The sequence below is a fragment of the Atta cephalotes genome (assembly GCF_000143395.1).
Source record: "Atta cephalotes unplaced genomic scaffold scaffold00035, whole genome shotgun sequence".
Lineage (NCBI taxonomy): Eukaryota > Metazoa > Arthropoda > Insecta > Hymenoptera > Formicidae > Atta > Atta cephalotes.
This window is the reverse complement of record NW_012130099.1, coordinates 371632-389056: the sequence shown is the minus strand read 5'-3', so window position 1 is coordinate 389056 and position 17425 is coordinate 371632. Positions and strand designations below refer to the sequence as shown.

The 17425-nt window shown below is 31.9% G+C and overlaps 1 protein-coding gene across 1 annotated transcript in view; it reads left to right on the top strand.

Moving 5' to 3' along the window:
* Positions 1 to 9968, top strand: part of LOC105621605 — a 117884-nt gene extending 107916 nt beyond the window's left edge. The window contains exons 5-7 of the mRNA XM_012203073.1: positions 8352 to 8593; positions 8791 to 8923; positions 9199 to 9968. Coding sequence (XP_012058463.1) covers positions 8352 to 8593; positions 8791 to 8923; positions 9199 to 9968 — 1145 coding nt within the window. The remainder of the gene's footprint in view (positions 1 to 8351; positions 8594 to 8790; positions 8924 to 9198) is intronic.
* The last annotated feature ends 7457 nt before the right edge of the window (positions 9969 to 17425 follow it).

Below are 17425 nucleotides of genomic sequence, written 5' to 3'. Positions count from 1 at the left end.
ATAAAACTTGTATAATTATCACTTTTATAGTTGCACCTATTTTTTTTCTCTTAGTATAGAAATTATAAAAAACGAATTTCTAAGAAGAAAAATGTAAGATAATTCCAAGATGGTCATTAAACTTCTCGGATATATCAGACTAATTGGAAGCTTCAGGTTAAAATTCTGTTAAACTAAAGTTCACTTAAATCTTAAATCCACCTGAAGAAAAGAGATTATCCTCCATTTGCGCTCATGAAACTTGATTAGCCAAGAATCATTACGCTCTGTTATTAAATAATTTCTGACTCGTGACAAAATTTCATCGAGTTTGCGAATCTTTGAATAAAGAACTCGTAAAAGATCTATCTGGTACAAACGAGTAACGTTGGTTTACGTATTCGGTACACGATAACCGCAGATAACGGAATAGGCCGAACGAAAAAAAGATCACCGATTGCAATTGTTTATGCAACCCGCTAGATCGGAACAACGTGCGACGGAATTTATCGGCGTTCACCGGTAAAAAAAAAGAGAGAAAAAAGGAAAAAGCGACACGCGCGATCTCGGAATATCGAGTTCCGTAAATCGCAGGGAATAACAGCGACACTGTTCTCGCTGTCGTTTCCAGCGAATTCGCGTAATCGCCGGGGCACGCCGGGTACCGTCGACGGGATTCGACACGACACGACGTGGGAAACGATCCTTCCGGAAGGGCGTGCGCGAATATTTCGAGTCGCGCGGCGCGTCGCGCATCCTGGCGCGGCTCCGGTGCATAAATTTCGGACGTGCTGGCTATGGTTTATACCGGCGGGATTAAATAACTTGACCCGCCAGCAACATATCACGGCCGTGTACGGCACGCGCGTCGACCTCCCCGCGCCCTTCGTATACGTCGTTGACGTGCAGCGAGCGTATCCGCCCCAACGCCGACGTTGTAGACGCGACGCGGCGACGTGATTGCAATGTACATACGCGCTACCCACGTCGATCTGCATGCCGCAATTTTTATTCATTCATACACAGCTGTCACGTATGATTATCTCCATTATCGTCGTTACCGTTAATATTTCTTTCTGTTATTAACGGTAGATTAAATCTATATAATGAGTGATATTTGTATTAATAATGGTGCTAATTAATACTAATTAAGATGATTTTTGCGCCTTTTAATAATAGATCTTGCTATGTGTTGAAAAAGAGATTGTGCAATTTATTCTATTAGATACGAAACGAGCAACACGATGACGTTCAAAATATGTTAATGAACGTTACAAATTGTATAATAAACGTACAAACTAAAAAATGAATGTTTTAAAGCGGTTTTTTATTAGTTTAAAATATCGTTTTTATACGAGACATTTCAACCGTTTAACCCTCCCGTTTGCAATTTGGGTCTTTTTGAGGCAAAATTTCACTCTCAAATTTCTCCGAAATAGAGAAGGGAGTCCAATTTCTCTATTACTTAGTTACATATTTTAAAATAAATTTTTATTCTTGTTGCAAACTTCAGTTTTTATAAATAAAGGTTTTAATATTTCATTTAAAAAGCTTGGATAGTATAGACGGCGAAAATATAAATATTTGCAAACGAAGAGTTAATAAATATAAGAGTTAATAAATATATATTTAATATTGATAACGTCTATTTAACATTTTTATACATCATAAAAATGTTTCATTTAAATGTTTTTTAAACGCAAATAGTTCGCTTTATAGGTATTGAGATGTTTTTCTTGAAAACAAATTTTGCTTCAGAAATGAAATGATTCTTACTGCATTTTACTACTTGAGAGCAAATGAAGTTTATTCGCGCAATTCAAGCAACGCGATCGGCTATCAATAATTGATAAAAAGTACCGAGTTCAACCGTTCGTCAAGTTTCGCGGTAAGAAACCAGTTGGAAGGGTCTCCGGCCATTTCCGATGGAATGTCCGGCTTCGTAGTTTGATTAATCAAGATTGGCAAAGCGTGCTGTAAGTGCCGAACTAACCCCTACCGATATTTAGATGAAAGCCAAACTCGAGCTCTAATAAGGTGAATCAAGTTTGTCAACTCTGATCTACCCAGCACTTTCAAGGAACCAAACACAAGAGATACGCGCGTGTTATGTACGTTATCAGGGTCATCAGCGGGCTAGGATAAGAGAGTGCAATGACCCGGCAACTTTTGGCTCCGTAGATTATAATTACTACTGACGAATTAGATTTCAATATTCAGGCGAAAGGCGAGCAGAGAGATAAGGAATAAAAAAGAAACATTGTGAAAATTCAATAAAATATATAATTAAAATTTAAACCTATTGCACGGGCACATGTAAAGCCGACGTTGTATATTAAACTTATAAAAATAAAAATTACTGGTTTTGATAGTCTATATAAACATTTATTCTGAAGATTAAACTCAAAAGATTACTTTAGATACTGAGATTTCAATATTTTTCAAATTACAAGAAAATAAAATGGTCAATTATAACGCGTAGTATTTATGCCTTGAAATAATTGCTCTAATTGCCCTTATACATGTCAGTCTATCATTTGTATCAACTGATATAGCTCACAAGCAAACAGTCACAAATGCGGCCATTAATCGTGATCATTTAATTAAGGAATGACGATATATCCCTAATATTGAAAAAGAAAATTAGCATTTTTGAGATAATAAAAGGAAATAGATCCTAAATATTTAAGGTTCAATTTCCTTTCATTATCTCAGAAGTATTAATTTTCTATTTGTATCTATTTTTGTATAAAACACAGCGACAGGTACAATAATAGTAGAATATAAAATATTTCCTATTTCTCGTATGTTTTCTCTTTCTTTATTTCCTACTTCTTATTTCTTTTTTATTTACGCAATACTAGTGTAAATTTTCTATAAACTTCGAACAATTTACACGCCATGAAATTACTGTTTTGTTGCATATTATGACATTAAAAGCGCTAGTAAATGGCTAACCGATCAATAATGCGTTAATAACAATTACCTATATTCTATCAGCTTTGAATTGTATATTCTTGTATGCACAATAGATCAACGGATGATTACGCTATATCCTAGGCTGATTTAAACATTTGCATTAATCTGTCCTAACCTATCTATTTTAGTAAATATGTATGTATGTATGTATGTATGTATGTATGTATATATGTATGTATGTATGTATGTATGTATGTATGTATGTATGTATGTATGTATGTATGTATGTATGTATGTATGTATGTATGTATGTACATGACATAATGCATCCGTGAGATCATGAGATGTATTTAACTGTGAATGTATATATTCACAGATCCATTATCTCGGATTAAAATAAAAGGTAATATGGCATTCACCGATGCGATACAATGCCGTAGTTGTAACTCCATTATAACAGCGTCAGTTTGCAAAATATACAAATATAAAATTCAAATCATAACGCTAAAAATAATAAATATTTAAAGAAATATTGAGCTTCATATTCGTCTACTCTATTTATCAAGTGAATCAAGTGAATCACTAAAATAATTACACAGTATGCGGAAAAATTCTTTTATCGAATTTTTATAAGCATTATAAAAAACCTTTTTTCCTCTTATTTTTATCATACAAATACATTATCCAAGTAAACGGAAATAGATGAATTGCGTAAAAGGCAAATAATACAGAGTGTTCCAGATCATTCAAAGGAAAATGCAGGAAAATCTATTCAAATTTTCTTCTTAAAGATATTCATTGCGTGTTTGAGCTATATATAGGTATTTTGAACATCTCTAACAGTAAGAAAGAAGAATTTAAAAAGACAAAAAATTTTCCTCAATTTTTTTTTTATTAAAAACACGAACTAATAAGAAATATTATTTTTCTTTTTGATAACAGATATTAACTTTTTTATTTAAAGATGTTTTTTTTCAATAGACTTACCTAATGATATCTATCTTACTCTATGTTTCCTCCAATTTAAAAGTTTATATAATAAGTGAAAAATGAAGCCGATAGCGGCCGAAGTTGAATCTTATGGTCCTAATGAATCGTTTATTATTGTTTAAGTTTTACTACAATTTTTCTTACTTTCGGTATATTCCTAAAAGCACAAGTACTATCATCGGATACTTTATCGCATAAGATCAAATTTTTTAATTTGATAAATTAAAAATTTTTTAATTTAAGCCACCAACAATTTTTTGATATCCAAAAAAATTAATGATTTATAATCTGTGACATTTCCTTATTTTTTTTATAAATTGAAAAAAATATAAGAACAAATTTTATTAAAAGTTATTTATTTAAAGAAATATCCACGAAGTAATCTCGATTTATTATATATTCCTATTTAATATTTTGATCTGACTGCGTTTATTTTATTTCTTATAATATAGTTTTTAGAAAACTGAAACGCCATCATTAGATAATTCAGATAGGCTTTAGTAATAAAAATTTTTCCCCAACTTCTAACTACTATTTATGTTTGAAGAAAAAGAGGTACAGGTAGTTTGAATAAAATACTTTGTATATAAGTAATGAATTACTTACCTCATGGCTGGTTTGTTCGATATCACCTGAACTTTCTTTCCTCCTCTTCTTTTTTTTTTTAAAAAGTCTTTCGCATAAAGCCTCACCTGCAAAGATTATAATTTACATTCATACTCATAATAACTATTAAAATACATCATTAATCATGCGATACTTTGTATTCTGTCGTTAAAAACATGAAATATTTTTAATAAACAATAGATATATTACAATAAATATATTTCATTATTTGAATTATTTATAGCGATTCATATCACTTTGCACTTAATTTAAAAATAACGGTGAGCAAATTAAAATCGACGGAAGATTTAAAAAATGTAAAGCTAGATATGTATTTAAAAAATTTTTCAAAAAATATAGTTATTGTTATACGAAAAATAGTAATAAATTGCAATTAATGTTTAGTTCCCATTATTCATCTTACTTCAACTAGACGCAAAATCTATTTCGGTAAATTGCCATTGCCTTGAATACGTGATTTATGAATCATTAATTGCCAACTCAATTAATCGTGCAGGTTGATAGACGCTAATTATAATCATCAATGATCACGTTTCAAAGAATAGTAATGTAACAACTGGGTTCGAAATAGTCAGTTCGAATAATCGTCACGCAAATGATAGCAATGTACGCAATATAAAGAAAAAAAAAGAAACAACTATAAATCATAAATTTATTTATGCTGTATATACTTTATACATGCGTGCTTTGAAATATTTAATGCTTCGTAAAATAAATTCGCATTCTATTCTGTTTCTGCATTTTAAATTAACTTTGATGAATAGATTATTGTTATATTAAATATTTATTTGAAGAACACATCTTAATTTTATTTAAAAAAGTATTTATTTAAATTAATTTATATTTTGTACCAAAAGTGTATCGAAATCTGAATTTACTATAAATTCGGATTTCGATATACTTTTGATAAAAAATAATTAATTAATTTAAATAAATTAATTTAAATAAATTACAAATACTTCTTTAAATAAATTCATAAAAAAGAAAAATGCTTGCTGTTGAAATATTAAAGAAATGCAATGTTGTGAAATGGTTATACTAAAATCAAAATTAATTAATAAAATAATATGTATATATATATATATAATAATATCTCTCTCTCTCTCTCTCTCTCTCTCTCTCTCTCTCTCTCTCTCTCTCTTTCTTCTCTCCCCGATTCTTTCGATCACTAGGGATTATCAGGGTTTCCATTTTATTTGTATAACTTACTGGAATTACAATTGCGACGTGCTGATCTAGAATTTCTTCGTTGGTGTAGTCACGCCTTGCTTTGTCCGCTGGCAGCTAGGCAAATCTTTGCTCAATTAATTAGCAGTAATTGCAATTTAGTCGACGAACGTGGAAACAAGGACAGAGTTGGAAGTTTCCGCCAGTGTATACGTGGCATTCGCTCGTAGTCAGATATTATTCGACTGTAAGAACGTACACAGGTACATCGAGAATTACGAGCTGTGCAGCAATAAAATTAATCCTTTATTCGCGCGCAAAGATAAACTTATACAATCCATCATTGCACGAGCGCATCTTTCGCGATTAAATCTAGGAAATTTACGCGGAAATTACAAACTTTTATTTACGTGACTTGCAATGAGACATTGTCATATTAAATTCAGTTCTTAGCAGCGGATCTCATTTAAAACAATGCGTTCATCTCGACAAGTAAATGAATTGAAGAATATATTTTAGAATAATATGAAGATTTTAGAATAATGTAACGTAAAATAGAATAATTTCGTAATTTGTAACGTCCATTTATATTATGCTGCATTTATTATATGATGTATAAATTTTGTTATATGCTATAGAAATAACCTTAACCATAAACTTAAAATATCTCGATTAATGAAAAATATAAAGAAGCTATTAACTTTCTCGTCATAAATAAATTGATTTCTGAGCGAAATTATTATTTTATTATCGATAAGTCCCTTGTTGAGAAGGATGCAGTATTCGAGAAGATAGCATTGCAGAGACGAATGAAAAGACTGAAGGAACAATTTCTTTCCCTTCATATGCTGTCTCTCGTGGACCGCCAATCCCGTTTTTATTATGACTCAATCGTCCGTATCTTCCGTAAACCATGGCGCTTTGCAATATGAGCGACGTCGTTTTCTCGACAAATGCGGGAGATTCCCATGACGACGGCAACCGGAATGAAATCTTTATAGCTTATTGAACCGAGCTATATCCAGCTTCGATCTAACCACGTTCTAAAAAAGAAATTACTTATAATATTGTCGAGTTAATCGACAGTCATCTCAATCTTAAAATTTTTCTCACGAACATATATGCCGATATTCTTATATTTAAAGTTGTCTTAAGTAAAATCTTAAAGTAAACACAAGTTAATATAAATAATATTAAGAATCTTTATTTAATATAATAACATAAACGTCAATATTTATATTTTTTTAATATTCAGTAATGTAACCGTTACTAAAAATAGGTATATACGTTATATTTATATTATTAAATATAAAATCATAACGTTGATGTTACATTACTGTTAGTTGAGGTTTATTAATAGTAAAATGATTTCATAAAATATAGAGCTGTATTAGCCTTAAACCATTACTTTAAAATGATCTTAAAATAAGAATAAACTATGAATATATGTTTTGAAATTATGACAGACTCTTGATAGCAAATACATATATATTTGCTAATTAAAGCGAATGATTTCTATCATTATCAAGAATATATCTAGCAATTGTCAAATGTTGTAATGTTAGGTTCCTTGATCGTCTAATGTGTCACTAACAGTCTAATGTGTCACCAGTGACTAACACAGACATACCCAATAACAATTAGAGTATCTCCGTAATAATGATCAATATTGAGCATTAATGGATTCTCCTCACTTTTCCGAGCAGTGCTGTAATTGATGCGCCAGTCAATTAATATAGCATAATGACAATATACACTGATTCTGACCAGATCCTATAATTCTAGATCACGACTTAGCGCTAATTTAACTTTGATCCAATTGCGCTCTTTCCATTCATAAAACGTATGAAAAGTTTGCATAAAAGGATACCGAGGCGATGATTCTTTAAACTAAACGATCAATTCAATCCCAACGATATTATAATATAATAGGCTAAGCTATTCCGTGTTATTGTGTTATTGTGTTCTTAACTACGGATATATTCGAGACGCGCATGGAGGACTATTGTCGTGATATAGCGCGTACGGGCGACGCTCTGAATCCTTGAATATGTCCTGCGGTCACGTCTTACTATTATAATAGTTTGGCAATTTTATCCTGTTCCCGGTAGTTACACTTTGAGCTCCTCGCTGTGTGCAGAGTAGAATTATTCGTGAACTGAAAACTTTACGTAAATAATATAAAATGTATTTGGTAATCTATAATAGCCAATAAATGTATATTAAAGAAAATTCTATATTTCTTAAATTTCCAATAATTTAACAAATACTTTGTTACTTTTATGCGCAAATAATAAATAAGCTATGAATTAGATTTGTAATAAAAAATATGTAATCCATATTTTTGGCCTTTTTAAGTTGAGAATATCATAATTTATTATTTTATCGAGATTTTAATTAGTAGATATCTTTATATCACTAATAATTAAAATTTTTGAAAAATCACAGAAAAGAATATCTTCAAATTTAACTGAAGAAAAAAAACAGTAACTAAATTATTATCAATTATTATTCTAAAGAAAAAAAAATTAAACTTTAGCGCTATGTATATCATGTCCAAAAACTGAATAGTGATTGTTAAGAAAAAGAAATATTCAACTTTGTAATAACACATTATTTTCAAAGTCATTACGACTATGTCTATGGAATTCATACTTATATTATTCCAGGACTTTCCTTAGGCGGCGGGTTGATAGTTCTGGCATCAGCATTGTCGGACGCATCACTGGAGTTACCGGGGAAATACAGTTTGCCGTCAACTGCCGGCATGCAAATGGACGATAACGGTCTACCTCAGTACCATTACGGCTGGTGCCTACAACTCTCGGGATTAGCGTTGATGCTCGCGGAAGTGGCAGCCGTTTTAACAATGTCCGGTTACATGGCACGGTTCTCCACGGTCGAAGAGATGGTGAAGTTGTCGATTAAAACTCTCGCCGCAGATCGGCTCGTTGGTTTTAGCTAGAGATTCACTTGGACCCATTAGATCCCAGTAAAACATCTGTCCATGGTCACACAAGTGGATTTCTAGTTTTATCAACATGTGTTTTTTCGCAATCATGTTTCGTTTAATTGAAAAAATATTTATGCTCTTTATTTTTCTTTTAGGTGAGAGTTATGGTCCCAGGTGCTGAAAGAAAGCTGAGAGAACAGAGAGGATTTAGCTCAGAATATCTTGTGAGGGCACATCAGAAATCACCGGGACCGCCGCAGGCCCGACCTTTCGGTCAGCCAACCAAAAGTAGGTGAACTTATTGCTAAAGAGGGTGTCCCGCGTATATACAATATGATGCGACACATCGCATATTTACGTAATTGGAAAGATTGAAAAATTCATTATCCAATACAGTACAAATTGTATGATCGGATAGAACTCTAGGATCTAGAGATCCGAGAAAATTCCAATGATTTATAAACAATTTTAAAAATCTTCTAAATGCTGCAGAACACCCTGTAAAATAAACGATAATTTCTCATTCTTCGGAAGAAAGTAAATCCATTTCTCTTCTGTCCTAGCACCTCAAAAAATAGCCGAAGAAGGAACTTCATTGCTCTGCAAATCGGCGCCTGATATTTGCGCGTCGAATCCACAGGCCATCAGTTATGTCGATAAGGCAGATCTATCGCACGTCCTGCCAGTCTACCCAGACGGCAAGAACATCGACCCACGATACAACAATTTCGATAAGTCAGAAGGCAACATCATAGATTCTCGATTGAGCGGCTTCACCGATAAAGAAGGCTTCATTGATTCCCGAATTCTGTCCGATTCTAGACAAAACATGATCGCTTTTACGGATAACAAGGAACCTGACCAGGAACAGCGGTACACCGAATTCTCTACGAGAAACACCGATCAAAATATCGTAGATTCCAGATTGAGTGGCTTTGTCGATAAAGAGGGTCTTCTCGATTCTAGATTGAGTGGCTATGTCGATAAGAATGAATCCTTACTGGATACCCCGTTCGGTTTCGATACTAGATTCAATAGTCTGGCTGGACAGACTGTCCCAATCACGTTAAAGAATCAGAATGCCTCGGTATCGGCTATTCAATCACAGTATATATATCAAAACTTTGGAACAATACATTCGGGCATTCTTAAAGTATCAGAACCTGGTACCAGCTCCAGTTCCAATTCCAGTCAACGTAGCATGACCTTACAAAATCCAAAACGGAAGTCGCAAATTGCTCAGAACACCTTTAGCACAATGGAATGTGAAAAGAGAAAGCGAGCGTCCGGGCTAACTGGCAAGGCGAGCTTTTACACTGGAAGTGCTGTATGACCACCACCTCCACCTCCGACACCAAGGTAACTCCCAGAAGAGGACACCCCATTGTAGCCGGAACTCAATGCGACTTTCGAGTTGGGTCGGAGGATATTCATCACTGATCGCGCTTAAAGGGAGAGAAAAGAATGAATTTTTTACCAAAGATAACTCTGCCGTATTCACTAAAATGCATTTGTCGATAAACGGTACGTAAAAAAAACGCGTCAACCATCGGCATTGCAGGTTCCTACGATGGATTTAAAGCTGCCAAAAGGATGCCAATATTATAATTATGCGCGCAGTAGTAATACGTTAATTTAAGAGGATGCTGGGGTGATTAAATTATCGACACATTACAGATCAATAAAAATTTTCGAATTTACTGAACGGAATCAAAAATCCTTTTACAGGATTAAAGTAGATACAAAATTGGTAGGTGGTGAAATGGACTTTATATTAAAGTCGAAAAAAGTTAAAAATTCACTTATTTTTCAATTCGTAGAATGTCACTTGTTCTCTTAATACAAAAATTATACAGCTCGTATGGACGAAACAGTGCATCACTCGTCGGATTACTTGAACGAATATATTGAATTTATGAAATTAAGATTAAAAGCTTAAAAAAAAAGATTTTTTTTTATCTGCAAATTAAGTATGGGAACAAGTTCGTGGCGTTTTTTTAATACCATCTAACGGGAAAAACGTCACGAACTTTTTCCCACACCTAATACGTGTATACGTACATTTTATTACTAAACAAAGCAATAACTGTGTCTAGCAGTGCTCGATTTTGCAAGAGATGATGTTGCAATATGATTAGATAAGGACAAATGTATGCGTTTGAGACAGTACGATAACGTAAGAAATAAAAATATCACTATTATCGACATTTTTAATTTGGAATTTAAAAAGTATTATTGACATTGATCGAGTTTGGCTGTCACTTCAGCATCGCCTTAAAACAGTATCGAAATAGTTAGATTCATCAAAAGTACAATTCGTACAAAAGAAATGATGCGAACGTAATCTGTCAATAAAGTTGCGAGCAAATTTACTTCGTTAAATAAATTAAACGAGAAATAAAAATGATGAACGATTACTCTTTCATCATTTTATATAATGAAAAGTAAGATAATGTCCGTCATTCGCTGTTAAAACTTTAACTTAACATCATAATCGCGTTTTAGCTGCATAATCAGTCGAACAAAGCTATAAAATGAAATTAATATTAATATAGTCAATATGTTGTAATATAATTGATGGTAGATATACTCCAGATAAATCGGGCGCAACTTTTATATACTTTTATTTAATAATAATAATAATAATGCATTTAATAAGTAATCATGAAAATGCCAGTTTAGTTTAAATCAAGTGAAATTGTTTATGATTAAAGATTTTCTCAATTTCTTCTCAAGTAGCACAGCAGCGTCTGCAAAGCGCTCAAAAAAGCGCTTATATATACTCTTTTAGTGCTTTTTTTTAAATACTTGTAGGCGCTATGTGCTGCTTGAGTTTCAGCGATGTACACGTTCTAATTGTATCACTTATATATACATATAATCGAGGACATATCAAAAATAAACACGTTTCCGTTGATTATGTTATGGTTACTGTAAAGTTATATTTTAAATTTGATCTTTACTGACTTTGAATATCTTTTATAATTAAAACGGATAATTAGATGTTTTATGTGCCCGCATAAGAAAAAAAAATAAAATGCGTTATATACATCAATATGCTGTAACGATCGTAGTTGAATAAAATAAAATATTTCTTTTCTATAATAAAGTTGTGTTTTCCTTTTTTTATTCATGTATAACATATCAATCTAGATTGCACTCAATATTTATAAAATACTCACTTATCATCAAAATTATCACAAAATTATGTATGCATTTCTGTTCTTTGCCTAAAGCATAAATTTTCTGTCTGATATGTCATGACTCTTAAAATAAGATTGTGGACTAATATTTATAGCTGATCGCCCGAAAAAAAAAACAAAAACCTAGACATATGAGAGGTTGATCAATTGATATAAATAATAGGACACAACTTAATTCTCAATGCTTTCATAATATTCATAGCATTTATTTTATTATACATTTTTTCTCAAATAAATAAATAATGCAGCAGATACAATAATAACATACGTGCTAGAGTTTAATATTTTATATTTCGTCTTGTCGTAATCTACTCTTAAAATCCACCACTTCCAAACTACATTTTACGTCTCGATGTAATTGGAAAATGAATACTTCTTGTCATTTTTAGTTTACGCCCATACGTACGTAAATTATTAGAGAGTTAATTTTAAATTGTATAATTAAAATGAAAAAAAGTTAACGTACAAACGCAATAACACAGTACTTTATAATTTTATTATACAAATATAAAATGAGCCTGAGGTGCAGAGATGCAATTATGATTGAGCGATCTGTATATTAGAAAGGTGGACGGTCACACATAGGTCAGCTGGGCAAAATTTTTAAACGAAAAACGATAAACGCAGATTTACACTATTTAACGATGAATGACATCGATTATATAAGAGCCAAAGGTTTGCGAGCGTTTCTTTCGCGCATACGTTTTCAATTTCTTCCGTTCCCACCATCTCTTTTAACTTGTCATAGATATTTCTCTACGTCGTACCATCGCAAAGCGCGGTTGCAGTATGTGCGGCAGGCAGTTATTTCGGTACATAACTCTTTTGAGTGGATACATAGAGATGCCTTGAACCATCAGTTCGACTTTCTCATCCTTATGCGAACATCGACCTTGATCCCCGAGGTCAAATTAAATATCACATTGCACGAAATTTTATCGTTAATGCTTCTTTGAAGCTTATAAAAGATCTATCGTTTTTGGTATGTGAATATTTTTTCTCGCAGGAGAAATAGAATCAAATCAAATAACATCCATAATGACATGTTCTCTTCTTATTCATAAATAAATATTCTTAAATATCAAATCAAGGGATGCAGGAGAAATAGAATCAAATCAAGAATAAATTTTGAATTTCAATACATTCTTCTAGTTTCTCCGTATTTATCGATGTCTTTTTTTTATTAGAAGAATTTATGTTAATATAAATTTTAATATATGTTTTAATATATGTTTTTTTTTATTTGATCACACTAATTATATTCAATTGTTTCCTCGTAATCCATCGATTGTTGAGACCTGGTAGACGAGGAAGTGACAGATTTAACCGAGGTCGATGACTCTACGACTGACTTTGTCTGGACGCTCTGCACAGCTTTCGTTGTCGAGACGGATTTTGTCGCAGACGTTATGTTCGTTGATTGTTCAACGAGACTGCTGTTTGAGTCATTTACTGAAAGAATATATGTAATATTACTATAGATTGTCACAGATTTTTGAATGACATTGCATTTTGAAGGCTAATTTTGTGTATCACATATTATATTTAGCAGATTTCAACGTTTAATTAATTTCGATTAAAGTTAATAATTTAATTGATATTATATTAACAAAAGTTGTATAATGATAATAAATCTAATGATAATAAATCAATAATAAATAAAAAAGCCTCTAAGAGCTGATGCAGGTTATTGTTGCGAATTAAAATTTATTAAAATTTGATACAATTAAACGTTTCACTACCCACGGTTTATAGGGTTCTCTTCAGTAATTGTAGCTAAAATTTGAAAAGTGAGATTTCTACATAACTCAAGATCGATAGTTTATATAGGCGGCGATGTCGTGCTTACAAATGAACATTAAAATTCTTAGGTTATTTTGAATCTACCTTTTACATTATTATAATATTTACATTATTATAATATTTATAGTCTTATTCGAAACTGATCTTATATATAACTTGATGGGATTTATAGTCCGTTCTTAATCTCAACATATCAAGTAATGACTTAAGATACTAATACAATTCTTTTGATTGATTTATTTTAAGCACTAACTTAAAACCATCAAAACTTGAGCAATAGTTATAGATTTCGTTCAAAGTCTTTTTTTTACAGTCGGGAAATCAATAGTGGTAATTATTTACAATTTGTAGAATATATTATTTTTGTTCTTTATTCTTTGCGAATATTAATTTTAAACAAATAAATCAATAATAAATAAGAATTAAAAGCAATAAAAAATTGGATAAGTTCCTAACTGTAATTCATTCTTACTTATTTATTTGTTTATTTATTTAGTCGTCTACCCATTAATTGATTTATTCATTCATTCATTCATTAATTGATATTAAAAATTATAATAAAATTTTTATTGGAAGAATGTACAATAAGCGCGAGGAGTCTCATAACACGTTGGGCTCGTGCGTATTCCGGCTACATAATTTGATTGATCAACTTTAATCATTAATAACTCGTAACGTAAATATTAATCTGAGCCAAAATTGAGAAAGGAACTTTTAGTTCAAAATTTCATCCTCTTTCATTTCATTCCCAGAAATATTAATTAAGAATTATGGGATACCTTGTGTATGTGTGTGTGTGTGTGTGTGTGTGTGTTGTGTGTGTGTGTGTGTGTGTGTGTGTGTTATGTGTGTACATACAATACAGGGTGAGGAAAAAATATGAAAACGATAAAATATCTCGAAAACAAGGCATTGGAGAAAATATGGAGAGAACTTGTATATATGTATATATGTAAATTGTGAATATAGTTTTTTTCATATCAAATGCAGTTAAATAGAAAATCTATCTGATTCGATAATAGAAGTCAATTTTAATTCTACAAAAAAGTTAAACTATTTGTAATTTGTCATACAAAGTGAGAAAGATATTTTAAATTGCAAGAACGTAGTAACGTAAAATAGACAAGAATTAATTGAGTGCAACTGCAATAATTTCAATAAGATACTTTGAGATAAATGCAAACTCTAGTCCGTTGACATTACCTTTGGCAATTTCCATGACGGTGTTTTTGATGGGATTCACAAGAACAATGATACGACAATGAGGCGAATCATCCAAGGTTGAACTCGCGAATGGTAGAAGAATGTCGGAGCTTCAGCTTATTCTAAATTGGTAGCATGATGGCGGAGAGGGAAAGTCTAAGATCATGTGACTGTAGCTGAACTAGCGGGGGAAACGTAAAAAATTACCGTACGAAATATTCATGGAATCTCAACTGGTGGTAGTGAACAATGTAAATGCAATCACTTGGCGTGAGACACTACTGTGTCTTTTGATGCTGAGTCAATGCTCTTCATTTTATGACGACGCGACATTCCGTAGATGAGTCGTTCATAATTTTTTAGAATCCACCATCAGTTTTTAGAAATTATATTCGTAAAATGGAATTTATTCAAAACGATATAAATATATAAATAATACGTAATCTATGATAGTAATATATGTAATCGAACAAAAATAAAGGAATATCTGTTATGATCTTCTACATATTTTATTGCTACAATTTTGCATAATTAATTCTACATAATCACTATCTACACAATTACCATGAAAAATTCCAATTATATAAATTTATCAAAACAATTTCGCGAAAATTTTTATTAACTCTTGCTAGATAATTATGAATAGATAATCTATAAAGGGCTCTACAATGGAAAAAGTTAGCAATAAGCTGTAAGAAAAATGATCATCATAATCAAATAAAATCATTAATTGACTATTAATTGATCATATATGAAGTGTAAAAGCTCAACTGATGTACAATCAAATATTAAAAAATAATAAATAATAAATTTTGAAGATCCATTAACAATCAATATAAGACAATATTTGAGAGAATAATAATACGTGTACATATATAGAGAAATAATAAATTGACAGAAAAGCATAGAGAGGGGAGAATTAAGACTTTGAAAGAAGATCATAATACAATAGAACTAATAATTCCATGTCTCTTTATAAATTTAAACTTGTTTTTGTTTGTGAATAAAAATCATCACAGATACATAGTCAGTCTCTTATTTAACGATTTCTCTTCGTCTACTATCTTGACTCCATTCCAATTAAAATCATGTCCTGTATTCACTCTATGTTTAGTTATAACAGCATGTTGGGAGCTGTTCCTATTAATACGGCTACGATGTTCGTTAATTCTAATTTTCAATAACCTCCCTGTTTGGCCATGTAAGATGCTTCATAATTGGCACAATTAATTTTGTAGACCGTATATATTTGAGTGTGTTAATATTGTTATATATATCCTTTCGTACTCTAATAAAAGTGTTCAATTTGAGACCTGTGTATGCAAATGTTATTAGCGGGTTATTTTTAAATGATTTTTTAATTTTATTAGAAATTGTAGGAACATATATGTGCTATAAGTCTATCATCTTATGATATAGACAAACGATAACTTATCGATGATTCATATATACATATATGTAGTGAGTAATTTTGTCTTTTAAAGGTGCTATAATGTCTAATTCTCGATATAAGGTGCAATCTATGAGATAATATGTTGTCACAATTCACAACTCACAAGAGGGAAGCCTGTATCTAGTCATACATCTATGATATATTACTGTGCTAATAAAATATTATATGTAGCACATTTCGATGAAATTCCATTTTTTTAAATTGAATATTTTTTCCGAATATCTAAAATGCTAATTATAAATCTAAAATAGTAGATTTTATGGATTCATACAGCAATTAATATTAAAAAAATCGACGGATGGTATTATATACGGAAACCTTGATACAAATGCAATTGGAAATTTTATTCAGAGATGGCACCGTTCAAACACAAAGCTTCTCTTACCTCGAAGAGAAATCGAATAGATGGCGAAATGGTGTTCACATTAACAGCCGCCGCTTCTAATGTTTAATTAACGCTGCATAATTGGCCGGCCAATTAGCGCACGCCGTTTAATATTAATCTGCAATTTGAATTCATTTCAATGCGTTTAAAATTTATTGAATACATAATTAATGCAGCATGTTGTGAATGCAGATGCGGCGCACGAGGTGGATCATTCGTTCATTTGAAATTGGAAACAAGAAATGCCTATCTCGAATCATTCGTAAAAATTGTGTCGCGTTGCAAGCAATATAATAGCATGCAATTGCAAAGTAATGTCAATAGTCACAAACAAAATGGTAAAGATTGACGTACGATTTTTCAAACACGACATGAAATTTTCAATGGAAGCGAATTAAACCGCGATGGAAAAGTTAATTTCCTCATTTCCGGAGACGTTTCCTTTTCGGTGGAATCGGTTGGAAAAGGGAACACAGGGCTGCTCATCTCTGTCATTTACTTCGGTACCTCGCAAACCCACCCGCGCTCCATTCCGAAATATCCTGCCAACCCCTTCTCGCAATCTCGCACCCTCGAAACGAGCCACCTTCCCCTCGGCTGTTTTAGCTGTCTCACTCTAATCCAATTAAAAACGTCGGACGATCGCGCGAAACAGCGGCGCATCGACCACGAGAATTTTAATTGATGTTACAGGTATGAGAGAGGGTAGTTACCCCGGGGAAAGGGATCGTTATTGCATACTC